The sequence below is a fragment of the Mastigoproctus giganteus genome, chromosome 9 (genome assembly GCF_048544385.1).
Source record: "Mastigoproctus giganteus isolate SK-2022 chromosome 9, ASM4854438v1, whole genome shotgun sequence".
NCBI lineage: Eukaryota > Metazoa > Arthropoda > Arachnida > Uropygi > Thelyphonidae > Mastigoproctus > Mastigoproctus giganteus.
The window spans coordinates 162,255,810-162,277,514 of record NC_143583.1 but is presented as its reverse complement, the minus strand read 5'-3'; the positions used below and the strand labels follow the sequence as shown (position 1 = coordinate 162,277,514).

The 21,705-nt window shown below is 40.9% G+C and overlaps 1 protein-coding gene across 1 annotated transcript in view; it reads right to left on the bottom strand.

Moving 5' to 3' along the window:
• The window catches only part of LOC150080851 (uncharacterized), a 140,037-nt gene that overhangs the window by 109,431 nt on the left and 8,901 nt on the right, over positions 1 to 21,705 (bottom strand). The window contains exon 2 of the mRNA XM_090380840.1: positions 2,997 to 3,061. Coding sequence (XP_090236966.1) covers positions 2,997 to 3,061 — 65 coding nt within the window. The remainder of the gene's footprint in view (positions 1 to 2,996; positions 3,062 to 21,705) is intronic.

Here is a 21,705-nt window from a genome sequence, read left to right as displayed (position 1 = left end):
GAAGAATGAATGAGAGTATAAGTGTGTGAGAAAAATAACACAAACCATAAACGTTAGAGTTAAATACACACTAACCCTAGTTTTAATCTTTTATATTCTTTCTTATTTAGCTGAATTATTAAGCATTAGCATTTAAATTTACACTGAATCCCCCCCCCCCAGGTATGTAAGACTGCAACATATTTCTTCATCTCCTAACTGATGACTGCATGATCAATAACTGCCAATGGTTCCTGTATTTTACACCCTGTGATGTCATCTAATTTGTGATGAGGTAAAGGATATTCTCACCGCTAGTATTTTCTCTAACATGCTGGTACAAATAATAATCTAGTTTATTTAAAAAAAGTTTCCCCAAGGTGAGTTTCCCTCCCACTTAATTCAATCAATCTGGGGCAGATTGAAGTCACTCATAATAAGACATTCATGCTTGCTTGCTCATTCCATCTACATTTAGAGACTCTTGTCATATTCTTCACAATCTTCTGGCCTGTAGATTACTCCCACTCTCATTATACTTTTGCTTCAACTAACTCAGATCACACAGATTCTATGCTGGCAGACTTAACTTCAGACTCAGCAAAAGCTTTTTGAGGGCTCAGGCTATTTTTGATAAGAAGCATGATATACCCATCCCTTCTATCTTCTCCATCTTTCCTAAATATATTATACATACCATATTGGAACTAGTCACCCCTAATTTCTGGGTGGCACCACGTTTATATTAGTCCTATTATGTCAACATTAATTGTTCTAACTAAGAGCTCGAATTCAGCGATTTTACTGACAACGTGCCTGACATTACTGTAGATGCAGTTAAGACCAAGTATTAGCATTAGCATTTTTAGCATTAGTAGAGGCATTTGATGCAAGAAAGCAAGCTTATGCAGCATCAGCCAAAAAAATTAAAGTAAAATAAATAAATAAAAAATAACCACTTCCACTTCACCCCTCTGTTCGTTCGAAATACCTGTCCAGCCGAGCCTTAAACTTATTTAGGCTATCAACTTCCACGACAAGGGATGGAAGTTTGTTCCACCTGCCAACCACCCGCTGGCTGGTGGTTGGTAGGTGGAACCTACATCTATCCTACACCTATCCTACATCTGTCTTTCCTCAATTTGAATTTATGCCCTCTCAGGTGATTATTCTGAGCAAGAGGAAGAATCCCATCAGCATTGAGCATGCTCAAACCATTCAAGGCTATGTACACCTCTATCAGATCACCTCGCTGCTGCCTAGTCTCCAGACACTGTAATTCGCAAAACTTAAGCCTTTCTTCGTAAGAGCACCCCTTTGTTCCATTCACTAATCTTGTTGCCCTTCTCTGTACTCGTTCCAGCAGCTCTACATCCTTCTTGAAATGAGGTCTCCAGGCCTGTATACAGTACTCTAGGTGTGGCCTGACCATTGCCTTATACAAGGGAATAACACCTCCTTATCCCTGCTAGAAAAATTCCTATATATCATTGACAATACACCATGAGCTACTCTTGCGGCCTGTCTGCACTGCTCAGAGAACTTCATATCTGCCTGCACAACCACCCCCAGGTCCCTTTCATTCTCTACCACTGTCAGTGTAGTACCACAGAGTTGATACGTTGCTCTGGGGTTGCTGTTTCCCATATGTAGTACTTTACATTTGTCAATGTTAAACTTCATTTGCCACCTCTCAGACCATCTGCTCAACCTTTCCAGATCCTGTTGCAGCAGCATAGTGTCCTTGACAACCCTGCCAACCTTCATATCGTCTGCAAACTTGGACATTAAGCTTGATATACCATCATCAATATCATTTATAAATAGAGAAAACAATAAAGGCCCCAATACTGAACCCTGAGGGACTCCACTAATAATATTAGTCCACGATGAGCAGTGTCCATTGATTACCACTCTCTGTCTTCTCCCCCTCAACCATCCTTTTATCCATAGCAGCAATTTGCCTCCAATGCCACACTGCTCCAATTTGTGCAGCAGTCTTCCATGTGCAACAGTATCAAAAGCCTTTCTAAGAGCCAAGTATATAATATCAAAGTTATTCCCTGCATCCAGTTCTTTTGTGACTGCATCATAGTATCCAATCAAATTGGTCAGGCAAGACTTCCCCTTAACAAAACTATGCTGTGTCTGAGCTATAACTGAAGTCTTGTCTAGATGATCCTGCAGTGCTTCGTTAACCAGTGCCTCCGTTAATTTTCCGGGAACAAAAGTTAAATCTCTTGAAGAAAGTTATTTAGGCTTGTTTCCCCTATCTTTATCATCCTGCTCATTCTAAATATTGCTACCCTCAGAACATTTTGCTAACATCAGCTGTTGTGGCTTTGTTATTTTTGTTATTTGGTTTTTAGGAGCATTAGCAACTAAGGCCATATTGCTCCGGGATATGCAGTGGTCATTCCTTGACCTTTCCGCATACTCCATATTTGGTGGTGACGGGCTCGAACCCCGGTCTAATCAAGAAGCATGTGCTACGCACTGCTGCTCCTTCCCACCTGGCTACGGAGGCGCCCCAGATGTTGTGGCAATAAAAAAGAATTCTTGCAGTGAGTGCAAACATTACTTTGACCCATATCATCAGATAAGTACAGATCTATATTGTTGTGGCTATCAGGATGACATTATGACAATATGTGAGGACCAAAACCACATTTGCCATATTGCAGTGTTGTATAAACTATTGGGTATCCTAGGAAGTTAGGTGCCACGAGCTCTAGTAGAAAGTCATTCTGAAACATATGCAGGTATTACTGTGAGTTAAGTTTCACTGATGAAGGGTTCAAGTAAACCACAACTTTCAAACTGATGCAGCAGATTGTTTGTTTGTTTGTTTGTTTGTTTGTTTGTTATTTAGGAGCATTAGCAACTAAGGCCATATTGCTCCGGGATATGCGGTGGTCATTCTCTGACCTTTCCGCATCCTCCGTATTTGGTGGTGACGGGTTCGAACCCCCAGTCTAACCTAGAAGCGTGTGCTACGCACTGCTGCTCCTTCCCACCTGGTTACAGAGGCACCTGATGCAGCAGATAACTGATTGAAAGCTGCACTAAACACAAAATCAAGCTATGAAAAAATATACTGCTATATACAAATTACATCGTTGTGGCATTAAGAGCAATTTAATGCTACAGATGACTGAGTGGATAAAGAATGAATGAGTGGGAGAAGAGAGATTAGTCATCAATGGACACTTTTCTTCATGGACTAAAGTTATTAATGGAGTTCCACAAGGTTCAGTGCTGGGTCCATTGTTTTCAAAGTTTATTAATGATATTGATGAAGGCATATCAGTTTTTTTATGTCTAAGTTTTCAGATGATAAGTAGGTTAGCAGGGTGGTTAATGACAGCATTCAATGTATGCTACTGCATCAAGATCTACAGAAATTAGGAAGATGGACTGAGAAGTGGCAAATAAAATTTAATATTGAAAATACAAGGTGCTTCATATAGAGAATAGTAATCTCAAATTAACATATCAACTGTGTGGTATCACACTGAGGGTAGTTGAAAATTAAAACGAGATAGGGATAATTGTGCAGCCAGATTTGAGTTCTCTGAGCAGTGCAGACAGGTTGCCAGGACAGCTCATGAAATGTTGTCAATGATATATATAAGAATTTTGCTAACAATAAGTAATTTTTCCAATCAATAAGGAGGTGATTATCCCATTGTATAAGGCAATGGTCAGGTCATATCTCAAGTATTGCATACAGGTGTGGAAGTTATATTTTAGGACAGATGTACTTCTGTTGGAACAAGTGCAGAAACGAGTGAGGAACAAAAAGGAACTCTTACCGGGAAAGGCTTCAGTTCCGTACATTGCAACATCTGGAAGCTACGTACTTGTGAGGAAATCTGAGCAAGGTTTTTAAGACTTGAATAGATTGAGTAGGCTTAATGCTGATAGAATCTTAACTCTAGCTCAAACTACACACAAGGGGTCATAAATTCAAACTGAGGATGGTTGCAGGACAGATGTGTGTAAGTTTGCCTTCAGCCAGCAGATTGTTGAAACAAACTTCCATCTGGTGTTGTAATAGTAATAGTGGCATGTGATGCAAGAAAGCAAGTGTATGAACTTATGTAGTGTCAGTCCAAAAAAAAAAAAAAAATCCACACAACCATTCCCTCTAAAAGGTCCAGTTCCTCCTTGAATTTATTTAAGTATCAACTTCCACAATGACAGATGGAAGCTTGTTCCAGCAATTAACCACCCACTGGCTAAAGGCAAATTTCCACACATCTATTCTACAACTGTCTTTCCTCAATTTGAATTTATGCTCCTTAGATTCATAATCTGAGCAAGTGGAAGAATCCCATCAGAATTCAGCGTTCTCAACTCATTCAAGGCCTTATACACTTCAATCAGATCACCGTGCAGGTGCCTAGTCTCCAGCCACTGAAATTTGCAGAACTTAATCCTCTCTTGGTAAGAGGATACCTTCATTCCCCTCACCAATCTTGTTGCCCTTCTCTTGAACTACCCACTTCTACAAGTGGGTAGTTCAAATAAATTCAAGGAAGAACTAGACAAGCTGTTAGAAGGGGCAGACAGGTGATATTGGAAGTGTTCTTTTTTTTTTCTTTTTTTTGCTGACAGTGTATAAGCTTGCCTTCTTCCATCGTTTGCCACTACTAATACTAATGATGAGAAGAGAGTTCTATATTCTGACAGAAACCTTTAACATCATACTGAAACATGAGTATTATATAAAGTATTAATTTAATTCCAAAACTTAAAATTTGCAACATTTTAAAACCAAAAATAGTTCTGTTTATTGTATGTATAGCTAGAAGGCCTAATGAAAATATTTTAGGAATGGAATATTTTTCAAATACAAAATGAAACATATAGAGTCTCGGGTGTATAGCATTAATTGCTACCACTGCCACCCTATTGTTACATTATTTCTGACCTTCTATACTGTTTCAGACAGAAAAAGAGTTAAAAGTAAAATAATAAAATAAACATACATTTTTTATGCGTTGAGAGGTTTTACAAACAGTAAGGACACACTTCATATGTATAGCTTCATATGTGCAGTGAAATTTAATTAATACATTATTATATGGTAGGGTAAAGTGCCGATTGTGTCCAAATTATCATAAGCTACATTTCTAGATTCCTCAGGAAATTCTGTCAAGCAAAAAGTTGTATATGTGAGTAATAAAAGCATTTATTCCATTTCCAAAACAGTGTTTAGCTATAATTTGATGTTATCAAATTTTTTACTAAACACTGAGTATTCATCTTGCACTACACTTAACTCGCATGGCGTGCTGTGTTACGTATTCTAAAATAGTTATTGACTTTTGATTATTGATGTATTGGCCCACGGTCCAACTATAGAGGTGAGAGGAAAGAATTGCAAACGACAGGAGACCATACTATCAAGAATATTCTCCCTAGTAGGTAAAACTTAAAATGCAGGTTTTGTAAGTAAAAAGAAAAAAATAATAATAATAATTAAAACAATAAAGCATGGGATCTGTATTGGCCTCTTAAAACGATTTAAAGGCGCATGCCTTTTTTTTTTGCATCCGAATCTAAAAATAATTTCGGGTATATAATTTTAATTTTCACGCTTTTATAGTAGACTGACTAATAATTTCAGTACTATTTTTTTACGACATTCTCTTCAAATTACTTACAATAAAATACCGATAAAATGTTCTTTTCCAGAATTTGTAAAAACTACGCAGTGCACATTTTAACAGCAAACTTTTCAGCAACGTAACCCCTTCTAATAACTTCGTGACAAACTCAAAATAATGTGACCTTTATTCGCTGAAACCTGACGGTGTTATCGTTTTTTAGCAGAAACTTCACAGCTGTAGATATTTGATGGTATGGCAGATTACCATAGGGAATATCCATAATAAAACAGGGAAGGGTTTCTGTAGGATATGACACATCCATTTCCAAAAACCATAGCATAAATAGATTCACACCGCTAATTAATCAAATACAATAAAACGAATTCATCTTCAATGAATAAGATACATCCCTCTGAATTAAATATATCAATAAGTAATAACAAAAACTAAACAAATACTATTAAATAAATAAAGTAATTATGATAAACAAACAACATGCATGCACAATAATTAAATAAAAGTAATAATAAGTAAATCACATAGGATAATTCAACAAGCAAACAATCAACAAAAATAAATAACGGTAATAAGGATATGCTAATAATACAACGAAATTTAATAAAATTAGGCGGCGGTGCTGCTAAATACACTGGGTGGATAGAAATTACCATTAGCAAGGGCACATGATGCAAGAAAGCAAGCTTATATAGCATCAGCAAAAAAAAAAAAAAAAAAAACAACCTTACTTCACCCATTCCCTCACTCCAAATGTTTGTAAAGTTCTGCCTTGAATCTATTTAAGCTATCAACTTCTACAACGACAGATGGAAGTTTGTTCCAGCAATCAACCACCCGCTGACTATCATGGGATACCTACCTAGTAACGGGTAGGGTAACCTTAATGGCAGTCACACGGCAAGGTACTGAGTCCACTAGTTCACGAAAGTGTTCCACAGGTATTTCCATCAATGCTTGCTGCACTGCTGTCTATAATTCCGTCGCATTACTGGGTGGAGAATCCAAAGTTCGAACGGACCTTTCACAGCATCCCAAAGATGCTCCACAGGTTTCGTGTCCGGTGAATGGGGAGGCCATTCCATGGTGGCGAAATCTGCGGAATGCTACGAACCATATTCTCTGTTGGGACGTGCGTTGTCCTGCTTGAAAAGTCCATTGCCATGTGGGTGCACAATGACTATGAAAGGGCGTATATGGTCTGCAAGGATGGACACATAACCTGGACCGTTCAGAGATGCGTGTAGACGTACCAGAGGTCTAAACGAATGCCAGTTGAACACTCCCCAGACCATCACCGACCATTCACCTGCCTGAACAGTTCCTTGTTAACATGACGGATGCATAGCTTCGTGCGGTTTCCACCAGACACGCACCCTCTCTTCCGCTTGAAATAACTTTAAACGGGACTCATCGGACCAGGAAACCAGTCTCCAATCAACCAAGGTCCAGTGCTGATATTCTTTCGCCCAGTTAAGGCGTAAAGTCCTCTGTCGTGGTGTTAACAATCAGACTCTGGTGGGTCAGCGGCTCCCATAACCATAACCAATTGCAGCTAATGATTGCCTGATGGTCTTAGTGGAGATGTTTCTAGCGCCTCCCTCGTTAATATCGGCGGTGATTTGTGCCACTGTCGCTCTCCGCTTGGCTGAAACAATGCGAGACAGACTTCGAGGGCCACGTTCAATTGGAGCAGAATGGTATTAAGGGAAAGTTGCTACAATGGATAAAAGGATGGTTGAGTGGGAGAAGAAAGAGGGTGGTAATAAATGGGTGCTGCTCTTCGTGGACTAATGTTATTAGTGGAGTCCCACAGGGTTCGGTGTTGGGTCCTCTGTTGTTTTGTATATTTATCAATGATATTAATGAAAGTATATCAGGCTTAGTGTCGAAGTTTCAAGATGATACAAAGGTTGGCACGGATGTTAATGACAATAATGGCAGTGTGCTACTGCAACAGGATCTAGTTAATTTGGGCAGATGGGCTAAAAAGTGGCAACTAAAGTTTAACCTTGACAAATGCAAAGTACTGCATATGGGTAGGAGTAACCCCAGAGAAACGTTCCAGCTGTGTGCACTTAAGGTGGTAGAAAATGAAAAAGACATGGGAGTAATTGTGAAGTCAGATATGAAGTTTTCTGAGCAATGCAGACAGGCTGCCAGGGCAGGTCATGGGGTTTTGTCAATGGTATATAGGAATGTTGCTAGCAGGGAAAAGGAGGTGATTGTCCTTCTGTATAAAGCAATGGTTAGGCCACGCCTTGAGTACTGCGTACAGGTCTGGAGGCCTCATTTTAGGAAGGGCATAGATTTGCTTGAGCGTGTACAGAGAAGGGCAACAAGATTGGTGAGGGGAATGAAGGGATCCTCTTACCAAGAGAGGCTTAAGTTCTGCAAATTGCAGTGGCTGAAGACTAGGCACCTGCACGGTGATCTGATTGAGGTGTATAAGGCCTTGAATGGGTTGAGCACACTGAATTCTGATGTGATCCTTCCACGTGTTCAGATTACGAACCTAAGGGGGCATAAATTCAGATTAAGAAAAGACAGATATAGAATAGATGTGCGGAAATTTGCCTTTAGCCAGCGGGTGGTTAATTGCTGGAACAAACTTCCATCTGTCGTTGTGGAAGTTGATAGGTTAAATAAATTTAAGGAGGAACTGGACAGGCATTTGGAGGGAATGGTGTGATATATTTTTTTTTTGTTTGTTTTTGTTTTTTGGCTGATACTGCATAAGCACATACACTTTCTTTCTTGCATCACATGCCACTACTACTGCCACCGACCTTTCTCTGCCCACAGCGCTGTCCACGATGAGATGTTATTTCGGAAATGGCATATTCCCGATACAGTCTAGATACAGTTGAACGAGGATAGCGCATTTTTTCTGTACCACCTTCGCGATAGATTGACCAATCCGTCAGGCACCCACTATCACCCCCTCTTTCAAAGTAGGTAAATTCACGATGTTTATTCATACTGGCATCGAATTACCGTCTACGTGAATGCAGTGTACATATATACCTGCTAAGCGGTGGGTTCGTTCGCTAACAAGATGGGTGACAGCATCGCATTGCCCAGGAACCAGGTATCTTGTGAATTCTGCCCTTTCAGAGTAATAATCGAAGTTTAATGTTGACAAATACATATTATGTGCATGTGTACTGCATATTATGTGCATGCGGCAACAATTGACGTACCAACTATGTAGTAAAGGCAATAGAGTAGAAAACGACCTGGAAATAATTGTGAATTCAGACATGAAGTTCTATGACAGTGCAGACGGGTTGCTAGAATTCCTCAAGATTTTTTTTAATAGTGATGTATAGGTATTTTTCCAGCGGCGACAAGGAAGAAATCGACCCATTGTATAAGACAGTGGTTAGGCCGTATCTTGAGTATTGCATAAGGACCGGAAGCCTCATTTAGTAAGGTTTTGGTTCGGTTTGAACAGAGACAAGATCAATAAGATTAGTGAGGGGAACAAGATTATTCCTTACCAAGATAGGATTCATTTCTGCAAATTCCACTGTCTGGAAACGAAGCACCTGAATGGAGACCTGACTGAAATATTTAAGGTGGTAAATGGATTGAGTATATTAAATGCAAATGGCATCCCAAGTCTTGTTCCAATAACGAATTTAAAAAAAAAAACATAAAAAACATAATGGGTCACAAATTTAAATTTAAAAGGATGGTAGCAGGGTGTGCCAAAATTTGCTTTTAGCCAGAGGATGATTTATTGTTAAAGTGAACATCCACCCGGATTTGTGGAGAAGATTCAGACAAATTATTTGAGGAGATGGAGAGATGAGGTGGGATTTTTTTCTGATGCTATATAAGCTTGCTTCCTGCATCATTTTTATCATTAGTAATAAAACCAGAATGGTAGAAGGACGGATAGCTAGAAACAATTTAACATTGAAGGGAACTACACTCTAGCTTGTAATGTTTCGGAAATGCAACAAAGGCATAGAGAATAACGAAGAAGGAAATTAGATCACTCGTATGCCAAACTCAAGATACACTTGGAAGCCGAACTCTGAAAAGATGTTTATTTATTATTGCTAACACAGTAATAGGAGTAGTAACAGTAGTAGGCTTTTGAATGCATCAACAATTTAGGCCATATTGCGCCGTATATAAGTAATATGTTCATACATTGCGTGTGCTGTGCCCTCGTGGACAGCACAGTTGATAAGAGCGCCGTCCTCCCAACACCGGGTAAAAAAGACCTCCGTTGAAGTCCCACCGATGACAGAAGGAAATTTTAGGCGCCTTTTCAAAACATGGCTAAGCTAGTCGGTCTCAGCGGAGAGTTTTTTCCTTCCGGAAAGTCAGGTTTTTTCGACCAGCAAACAGAAAATCGAACTCTCAGAATACACGTAATATACAGACAGTATATTACTGTCTGTATAGTATGGAACAATTTTGCCTTAGTTGCTAATACAGTACTCCTAAAACCCACCTAAAACAACAACAACATCGTGTGTTCTGTTGTCGATTTGGTGTGAGAAAAACCAAGCTAACCTCGTGGGAGACCGCCCAAGTCATCCACTTTGTGAAAAACACAAATAAAAATTCCTCGCATCATTAACGAGTTTGGAACTCAGATGTTATCCAGTCGTGTTCGGAGGAAGGTGATTACACCAGCCATAAAAGTGTAAAGTGTTGAATGTTTAGCTCCAGGGGGTTCCCCCCTCTTCGCGTTGTGTACTCTGTTTGTGTATCAAAGAATTCTGTGAAGGCCAGAGGTTTAAAAGTGTAATGTGTATGTGTGTGTGTGTTAGCGTCGTGTAGTGCCGTGATATATTGTTCTTCTGACCATTTAGCCATTGGGCCACTAGTAGAACCCCCTTTGGCCACACTTAGCCCCGAGGAGGCAGGTCAGGCAATAGAGGAATCGCTCAAGTACTCCGACAGGCCCTTCCACCTAATTTCGGAAGGTTTCCGTGGAAAAGGCCTAAGAAAACATAATGAAATAAAGTAAAAATAAATTTTAAAAAATAATAAAATAAAATAAAAATAAATTTAAAAAAAATAATAAAATAAAATAAAAATAAATTAAAAAAATAATAATAAAGTAAAAATTAAAATTTTTTTAAATAATAAAATAAAAATTAAAAAAAAAGTAATGCGACAAGTTAGAGTAGGGGTAGAGTCTGAAACATGGGGATGATAGGGAAGCCAACTCCAAACTGTTCAGTGCGGACAAGTCCCACCGGGAGAAAAGGGGGGGTAGCATTTCCATTTTTCCATTTATTTAATGGAAAAATGGAATTTGTAATCAAGGTACTGTGTGTGTGTGTGTTCTTATTTTGGGGTGGCTACTAGGCGTTAGCCCATCTTCACCTTTGTACTCTGTTATGGTACAGAAACTCTGCATAATGGGCCTGAAAAGCATCAGTGTATGTGTGCAATTTTAATGTGTGTTGTTTTGTTTGTGTCAGTCTATTATGCCCAGAGGTTCCCCCATCTCCGCGTAGTATACATTGTGGTGTGGAACAGAACACTGTCAATGCCAGAGGTTTAAAAGTGCATGGGTTTTGTATATGTGTAGTGTCATGTACCGTTGTTCCTCTGGTCATTTAGCCGCTGGGTCCCTAATGGGTTCCAATGTTGTCCACTCTCTTCCCTGTGGAGGCAGACCAGGTACACCAGTATTATAGTTATTTACTCTGGCAGATCCTGCCACCTAATTTTCTGAGATTTCAGTGGCTAGGACCTTAAAAAAAACGCTACAGATAGGGGTTAGCCAAAAGGATTACAGATTATGCAATGTTGTTATTAAGTTTTTGGGTGTAGGGCTCAGGCAATTTAGAGATGGTTCAGACGCTGGTTATAAGTTAGAGAAGGGGGGAGACTGAAGGCTGGGGGGAAAAGACAGAGATAAGGGGTCCATTGAGAAGATGACCCCCCCAAATCAGTGGAGCAGGCCCATACCCCACCAGAGGGAAAAGAGGGAAAGTAACCAGGGGTAACCTCCCCCCTGCCTGGGTGGTGGAGAAAAAGAACCACGCAAGGGAGCGTGGCAAATAAAGCTTAATGGCAGCAGCTGAGGTGTGCTTTGGAGTGCCATAGCTGGGAAGAAGGTTCCATTCTATCTTGTCTCCTTTTTCTGAGTCTTGCAAGGCTGTCACACTTGGGACTGTAAATAATGTGTCCTGCCCGCTGTATACTTGTCACTACGAGTTCTGAGCCTTCGGGTCTGGTCGTCAAGTGTGTGGTTATCACTAGACTGTGTCGCTAGTACGGGTTTAACCGCGGATTTGTCCCCTTTTATTAAGTCAAAGTTAGAGATTTATTTTCACTGCAGTCTGACTTTGGGGGCGGTTTCTGGGCTTCTGTCCATTTGGTCACTGGGTCAGCAGAGCTGCATAATATCACAATTTGTAAAGAGTCTAAATCAGAAAGGTCCAAAACAGTGTTGTCATTCCTGGAACAGAAGTCCCATTTTAATTTGTAAAGAGTCTAAATCAGGAAGGTCGAAAACAGTGTTGTCATTCATGGAACAGAGGTCCCATCCCAATAACGATGGTGGAGCCAACGAATGGGCAGCTGCGGCCTGGTGCCCATCCCTAGCACCGGGCCTAGGTCAACAGTCATCCTGTACCGGTGTAATTACCACCCAAAATCTCGCATCCGCCAGAGGTTGCGCAATACTGGCGAGTACCTGCAATGCCGCTCCCAGGTTGCCCTTACCCGAGAGCCAGCAAAAAAAAAAAAACAAACTAGTAGTTATATACATTTCTGGTCTGAGTATCTCGATCAAACGCTCCTGTCCTTAGGAGATATGTAATTTTGGTCCCGAGTCACCAGGACCAACCACTTCAAGGCTTGGAGGATGTTCTAGCAAAACAATTGTAACAATTATATTATATTAACATATATACATGATTTCCTAGTCTTATTCTCTTTCACCACAGTTCAATTATTCTCAGTACATTTTCTTATTTTCAAATGAAGTCACAAGTTGAACTGTCCAGTTCGATTTCATTCAAGAAAGAAGTCAGTCCCAGTAGTCTTCTCCGTTCTGTGCCAGCATAAGTCTTAAAACTCTTCTTCAGGTGGTTCTCTTCTAGTTGCTGAAGACTTCTAATTATTCTCTTTTACCCGAGAATCCTAACTTGTGTATGATTTGGAATTCCAATGAGAGTCCATAGGTAAGAAAATGGAGTATTTTCACTTACAAAAGTTCTCGTTGTGAAAAACACGTGTCATCAAGTTCATGTAGTTTTCAAGCGTATGTATGCGGTAGTTCATATCTATATGGTCACAGATCTAGATGTCACTTAAGACCACACAAGGTATAACTGCATAAGTTTCAGAAGAAGTTATGGTTGTAAACTATGTTTCCATCTAGTTTCTTAGTTTTTAATTTCAGGTATCACGCCCCAGAACCAATCAACATTCTTTTGAGAATCCTGTTAACACCTGAGGGTGCCCTGTATATCCTCCCATTAGAGTTCTATCGTAGCATCCGATCTGCGACTTCCAACCAGCTGAGAACCTAAACAAATAATCTTAGTATATGTTTCTTTAATAATTCATATGTAGATCCTACATCTAATTTCCTCGAGGATGAAGGGATCTTATTTCTAGTCTTCTTTTAAAAACAGTCACTGAAAATGTCTGTAAAGCATTAAAATTGCTACAGCTTTCGACCAAGGGATTTATGTTATCTTCTGTCAGATTCGATACACTGCTAAACAACTCTAAACGGGCCTGAAGATACCGTGCGTAGTCAAGTAAAACATGAGACCAAGTTTCCGCACACCCACAAGTGCAGTAAGGGTCTGGCTCAAGTCCACGTTCATGTAACTTGGCTCTGAGAGAGCCATCTGTGTGGCAGGATGGTGGAATGCCAGCGAACATGGAATAGTTACGAGGCAATTTATAACCAAAGTGGACTTTACTGCCGCCAAGGAAATAAATCCTTGGTTTGCTCCTTCGATGTACGTTTTATTCATTGAAGGAGCAAACCAAGGATTTATTTCCTTGGCGGCAGTAAAGTCCACTTTGGTTATAAATTGCCTCGTAACTATTCCATGTTCGCTGGCATTCCACCATTCTGCCACACAGATGTCTCTTGTTTGACCTCGTTCACTGGATCAGATGTTCTTCCCATTAGTGCCGAATCCAAACCTTTCCTAAGCCGACCTGCCTGAGAGGGCACAGAAAACCGTCCCCTCCCCTCTGCCCAAGGGATGGGGATTAAAATTGAACTGGGCTAGAGCACCCCGTTCAGGTCGCCAATGTTAAGAGTCACTGTCGGGTAATGGATCCATTATCCCAGACAAAAAGTACATTCAGGAGGCTGGTATTTAGTGTTATTTTGCCTCCTCCAGGTGTTTCTTGGGTCTTCCTTGTCTTATCAATGGCCAGTGTCTCGATAGGTTAGGTACAGTTTAATTGCTTCTAATAGGACTAAGTCACAGTTAGAAGTTGGTGATCTAAGTTTCTATTTCTCAAGGACAACCATTGTGCATCTCCAGTGGCTGTTCTGGCTCCCGATCGAAGTACAACACATCCGGTCTTGTAAGATCGCTCCTGGTCAACAAAGGTAAGGTCGTCAGCGAAGAGTTTGATTTCACTCTCATTGTTTCAAGTCAGTAACTGGTAGCAGTAAATGTCAATTCTCAGTGGGTTCTGAGGTATATATGTATGTATTTAACTGTCGAAGGGTGGCACCCGGACATACATCCATCTCCACCAATATATCATATAATACCATGTTCCCATAGTGTAAAGTGTAAAGTGTGTTTAGGGTCAAGCGGCACCAGGGGTTTCTCCGCGTAGTTTTCATTGTGGGTGAACCAGTTGACTGGAAAAGCCAGAGATTTAAAAGTGTATGGACTTTGTATATATATTTGATGCCTTGTACCGTTGTTCATCTGGTCATTTAGCCGCCAGACCCCTACTGAGGCCCGACGTTGTCCCACTTTAGCCCCGTGGAGGCAGACCAGGTACTCACTAGTATATAGTTCACTCTGGCAGGTCCTGCCACCTAATTTCCTAAGATTTCAGTGGCTAGGACCTTAAAAAAAAAAAAAAAAAAAAAAAATCGCGTACGCGTCGCGGGGAGCGCTAGAAGTCCAAAATGTTGGGCAAAATTAATTTAGATTGGTGATTTTAGATTGTGTGGGGCGTGTTCACGTTGCTATCAGATAGAGCGGGATGAAGGCTGAAGACTGGAGGGCAAATAGACAGAAATATGGAGCCGAAAGGGAAGGCAACTCCAGTTTACAGTGGGGCATGCCCATGCCCCACCAGAGGGAAGAAATAGGGCGGCAGGGGAGGTGGGGAGGGGACAGTTTACTGTCCCCTCCCCACCTGCCAGGAAGAGCCCTATTAGTGTAAGTGTGTGTATACGTGTGTGTAATGTGTTATAAGTGAAACAGGCTACTCGGCCACCAGGTGATAGTCCGCTGGGCAATTACAACCTGGTGACCATCCCTGGCACGAGGAGTTAAACCTGGGTCTACTAACTTTGGCAGTGCACATTGCACCTAAATCTCGCCCCCCCCCAGTAAGGGTGCAACACTAGTGGGTGCCAGCAGTCCCGCTCTTGGGGTGCTCACACCCAAGAGCCAGAAAAAAAAAAACATGCACCAACTAGAAGAATACTTCTTACTAGTGAGTGCAACAATCCCGCCTTTTGCAGGCATTCCACAAAGCCTGCAAAAAAAAAAAAAAGTTTTCTCCCCGCCTTCAAGACAGAATGCCTATCCATCCAGAGAAGGAGAGGAAAAAAAAGTACAGGTCTTTAGTCAGTATTAGTGACCACATGTATACTGCTCATTCTTTTATTAAATGTCAACCTGCAAAACCGTTGAAATTCTACAAAATTCCTTTCATTAGACAGCCAAATTAATTCAGAACCCCTAATAAAATTAGGTACCAAATTAAATAAATCTAATTTAAATTGATCATACAAATTGCATTCATATAAGTTATGATCCCATGTTTCCAACCTTCCACAAACACAGTAAGGATCTTCCACTAAACCAAACTGATGCAACTTACTTTTTAAGGAACCATGCCCCGTAATCAATGTTGAGCATTCTATACTTGGATAAAACCCGCAATGCAATTTGTTATTAAAATTAAATTCACTAGGTATAAATAAATAAGTTACTCTACCAACACTACTGGAATCCCGACAGTCCTGCAACTGGTGGGTGCCAGCAGTCCCGCTCTTTGGGTGCCCACACCCAAGAGCCAGCAAAAAAAAAAAAAAAAAACCTTACCTTTGTTGACCAGGAGCGGTCTTGTAAGATCGCTCCTGGTCAACCGGGGTAAGATCGTCAGCGAAGAGTTTGATTTCACTCTCATTGTTTCAAGTCATTAATTGGTAGCAGTATATGTAAATTCTCAGTGGGTTCTGAGGTGCTACCGATCAGAGTAATGTCGGATTAGGTTATTCATGTTGATTGTTTGGCGGCTTCCCTCGTGGGTAGCACAACTGGTAGGATCGTCGTCCTCCCACACCGGATGGAAAAAGACTTGAGTTCGGGGCCTCGGCGATAAGGGAGGAATTTTTATGGACATTTTTCACAAATGTCCATAAAAATTTTGGACTGGGTTAGTCGGTCTCAGGCGAGGGTAGCATAGTTTTTCTCTCTGAAACTCCAGTTTTTCGACCAGCAAAACAAAATACCGACCAGCAAAGACAAAATACCTTGAACACATGCCATTTAGAGATATTATACATGGAGAAATATGCCTAAATCACTGATGCTCCTAAAACCCTACTACAACAACAACAGCTGGCTGCCTAACCCAGCACGCAGCAGTCTGCCACTAATTGGTTACCATCCGTGGCACGTGCAGCCAGCACGAATCTCCTATCCAGCACTGTTATGGATCATACCAGTCAAGCTCATTCTCTGTGTAAGAAGTGAGGGAGGTAAAATGGAAAAAATATTAATAACCCATAATTCTTTTCTTTTCCAGGAAGTTCCGATACGAAGGGCACAGCGCACTCCGTACAAAATATGACGAAGGATGATTCCTAGCTAAAAAATTAGCATGGTTTGGCTTGGCACTCTTCTGTAAGCATTACTCGTAAGAAATATCTACCTATTATACAATGAACACAAACGATTTCATTTAGATGACTGGCACTATTTCCATAGCAAAGACATCTGTAACACATTGTGATTAAATAATACCTCTTAAACTTATATATAGCTTCAATCAGAAGAAAATATAAGAAGAAGAAAGAAGAACGCTGTACAAAATCTTCAAATTTAACGGTAACTTTCATCATCCAATTCCTCTTGCCGTTCCTAATAACCAGAAAAAAACATACTTTGCAACCTTTATTAAATTCCTCCCTCTTCAATCCCAGAGTCGACTAAATTCTGGGAATGTTCCGTTAATTTCGTTAATGTTAATATTAAAGATGCACAGAAAAAGAGCAAAGACTTCTTTACTTAAGTAAACACTAGAAGGAACAAGAACAGGAACGGGATGAATCAAATTGGTCCACTCGATAATGATGGTTTCACTGTAAATGATACTGTTCAGTTTGCTAACATACTGAATGAACATTTTGCTTATACACTGAATGATCACTGAATTATGACCATTCCTATGAAAATTGAATGCGACCCGTTTACCACGTGAGTTAAGAGAGTGCGGAGTCAGCCGACCTACGTAGCATAGATAAGGTGTCAGTGGTTCAGTAGGTAATAAAATTCCAAGCGTGATCGGTAAAAATAAGGATTGCTCGGACTTTGATCAAGGACAGAGTGTGGGTGCTCGAAGAGCTGGTGCCTCGATTTCCCAAATGGCCGAACTGTTGGGGTGTTCGAGAGCCGTCATAGTTAAAGTGTACAAGGACTGGTGTCAAAATGGTCAAACAACGACCAGACGGCAAAACTGCAAAGGTAAGCAAAAGGTTGATGTTAGAGGTGAGTGCGACGACTGGGTCCGACAACTCGTACAGGCGAACAGGCACAGCACTTTTGAAGAGTTGACTACCCAATACAACATGGGCCAACCCGGGACAATATCTGGAATGACTATGCGTCGCACGATCGCACGCATGGACTATACCAGCAGATGACCCTTAAGGCATCCTCTCCTAACCAAGTTTCATCGGCGTAAAAGACTCGCCTGGTGCAAAGAGCATGGAAGTTGGACGTTAGAAGACTGGAAGGTGTGCTGGTCGGATGTCAAATTATTTACTCCACACCGTGGATGGTTCTGTACGGATTTGGCGTCAACAACATGAGGCTCTTGATCCATCACGTATGGTATCAAAAGTGATGGTCGGTGGAGGCGGTTGTATGGTGTGGGGCAGGTTTCACTGGCAGGAACTTGGACCCCAGTGCATGTGGAACAACGTATCAGTGGTCTCCGCTATAGTCAACTGCTTGCTGAATGTGTACGCCCCGCTATGTTACACTTTTTCCCGAATGGTGTCTTCCAAGATGACAATGCGTGGAGCCATCGGGCATTTGTTGTGCAAGAATGGTTTGAGGAACACCGTTCTGACTTCTAGCATATCAGGCGTCTGGATAGACCAATCACCTCCATACCTGAATTGCTGACCGCATTACACACAGCTTGGTTGGCCATACCTCCCGAACGCCTCATATCTTGTAGAATCAATGCCACGTCGGATCGCTGCTGTACTGAGGGCAAAAGGAGGACCGAAGAAGCATTAGATAGGTGGTCACAAATTAGTGATCAGTCAGTGTATTTTCGCACATGAGAAATTTTTTGGGAAGGGGACGCGGGAACTTTATCAAACTATTTTGTAATAACCGAGGGTAAAGATAAAAGAAATTGACGAAGTTAAACACAAGAAAGGGTCCTTAGGTAGAAGGAAACTATTGTAGAATAGCGGAATTCTCACCTTATACTTGCCTTAAAAGGCTATTATCTAGCAAAGTCACCCCACACTTTTGTTCTTTGACCACAACGGTACGTGTATTGAGAAAATCGATGCCGTGACTATCAGCCTTCTTCAGCTTACTAGGTGAAGGACAGGAAATGTAACACTATCCGATCTTTGTTAAGTGGGCCACATCACAGTGAGCTAATGTTATTCTCTCAGCTGACCAAATCTTCTTCAGAGAAGAATGAGTAATGTATTTCCAAAACAGACTGCAAGGTGAAATATGAATCTCATAGCTGCTAGTTAATTGCGTTATACAGTTCCTATGCAGGAAACCAGGCTTCCGAGCCCAGCGGACACGTGCTGGGATATTTGGTATTTTTACGTTGCCTAGATATGAGATTCGTTTTTCTCATCGATGAGTTCCGTTTTGCGTGTATTTTTGTCCCCGAATAATAATCACTGGGAATTAGTCCCCCATTAATGAGCACCCTAGCCAATGAGAAAATGGTGTAGGCATAGGGGGTGACCTATATATCCAGGTGGGTGACAAAGAGCAGCATTCATTCGCTTCTTCATTCTTCTTCTTGCTGTTTGGGTTGTTTTTGCAATCGTTGTGGTTAGGTCGTGGACTAGGGAGAGACTAGCCCAGAAAACGGAGGGGAACCTTTTTCTACTGACCGATCGTCGTTTCTTTGTCAACTGCCCATTTTTTGCCTTGTCTTTTGATCAATGAACCGATCATGATAGAAATCTACCCTCCATACCTAAGAAGTCGTTTCCGCTGTATTAAGTATTACAGCGGGACTTAATAATTAATAAGTATTATCATAGATACTCAATAATTAATAAGTATTATCAGAAGTAACATTCCCAGAGACCTTCAATCAGAAGTATCATTCCCGGAGATCTTCAATCTGACGCTCCCTGTAGAACTGAGTAGAACCAGCTAGGTACAGACGTAATAGTAGAACCAGTTCCAGTTGATCCAGACAATTATTTACTGGTAAGTTCTATTTGTTTTTGCTTTCATTTTAGCACATAAGGATCCCTCCTCATTAAAACATTAGCTAATATAATATTACTTGCCAATTAATGAGTCAACTGTTATATCTAGAAACGGTATAGCACTTGTAAATACCTATACACTTTTACTCTTTAATATGTGAATTGGATCATTGAGTACGTGCAGTCCCGAAGACATGAAGAACACAGACACTTTGGATACATGTACCGTTAACTTTTCATACTAGTGATCGGATATACAAAACTTTATTTTTTGGCTGAAGGGTATTGTTTGTATAGTATCAGCATTACCATTAGCATTAGTAGAGGCATATGATGCAAGAAAGCAAGCTTATGCAGCATCAGCCAAAAAAAAACACACTTCCACTTCACCCCTCCGTTCATTCGAAATACATGTCCAGCTGAGCCATAAATTTATTTAGGCTATAAAATTCCACAACAAGGGATCGAAGTCTGTTCCACAAACCAACTACCCGCTGGCTAAAGGCAAATTTCCGCACATCTATCCTACATCTGTCTTTCCTCAATTTGAATTTATGCCATCTCAGGTGATTATTCTGAGCAAGAGGAAGAATCCCATCAGCATTGAGCATGCTCAAACCATTCAAGGCTTTATACACCTCTATAAGATCACTTCGCCGATGCCTAGTCTCCAGACACTGTAATTTGCAAAACTTAAGCCTTTCTTCCTAAGAGCAACCCTTTGTTCCATTCACTAATCCCGTGGCCCTTCTCTGTACTCGTCCCAGCAGCTCTATATCCTTCTTGAAATGAGGCCTCCAGACCTGTATACAAAACTCAAGGTGTGGACTGACCATTGCCTTATACAAGGGAATAATCACCTCCTTATTCCTGCTAGAAAAATTCCTCTATATCATTGACAAGACACCATGAGCTACTCTTGCAGCCCGTCTGCACTGCTCAGAAAACTTCATATCTGCCTGCACAATTACCCGCAGGTCCTTCCATTCTCTACCACTGTCAGTGTAGTGCCACAGATTTGATACGTTGCTCTGGGGTTGCTGTTTCCCATATGTAGTACTTTACATTTGTCAACGTTAAACTTAATTTGCCATCTCTCAGCCCATCTACTCAACCTTTCCAGATCCTGTTGCAGCAGCATATCGTCAGTAGTGTTCTTAACAACCCTGTCAACCTTTGTATCGTCTGCAAACTTGGACATTAAGCTCGATATATCATCTTCAATATTATTTATAAATACAGAATACAATAATGGACCCAACACTGAACACTGAGGGACACCACTAATAACATTAGTCCAAGACGAGCAGTGTCCATTGATTACCACTCTTTGCCTTCTCCCCCTGAACCATCCCTTTATCCATAGCAGCAATTTGCCTCCAATGCCACACTGCTCCAATTTGTGCAGCAGTCTTCCATGTGCAACATTATCCAAAGCCTTTCTAAGATCCAAGTACATAATATCAAAGTTATTCCCTGCATCCAGTTCTTTTGTGACTGCATCATAGTATCCAATCAAATTGGTCAGGCAAAGCTTTCCCTTAACAAAACCATGCTGTGTCCGAGCTATAATTGAAGTCTTGTCTAGATGATTCTGCAGTGTTTCTTTAACCAGGGCCTCCATTCATTTTCCTGGAACAGAAGTTAAACTCACAGGTCTATAATTACTTGTGTCAGCCTTTGATACTCCTTTGTGAATTGGGGTCATATTTGCACATCTCCAGTCTGTGGGTACCTCCCCTGAGTCCAAGGAAGCTCTCATAATTATGGCTAAGGAATTGCTTAGTTCCTTTGCTGCCTCCTTTAATGTAACTGGATAGATCCCATCCACCCCAGGTGTCTTTCTTCTGTTTATCTTCAACAATTTCTCCTCCACTTTACTCTCAGTTATTACAGGATTATCCAGCTTACTGTCAGAGTTGAATACACCTCTGGCATTCCCTTCGCTGAATAACTCCTCATGTGTGAATGTCGATGCAAAATATTCATTTAGTTTGTTAGCTACCTGAGCGGGATCATCAATTGTTGAATCATCGATATCAAGTGGTCCAATCTGATTCATCCCCTTCCTTCTAAAGTTTACATAAGTAAAGAACTCTTTTCTGTTTTTCTTTGCATCCTTTGCCAAAGATTTCTCGTAATGTGACTTCACCTGCCTAACCTCCTTTGTAACTTGGTTACAGAGCAGCTTATATCTATCATAGGCTTCTGTGTCACATGTTAATTTATATG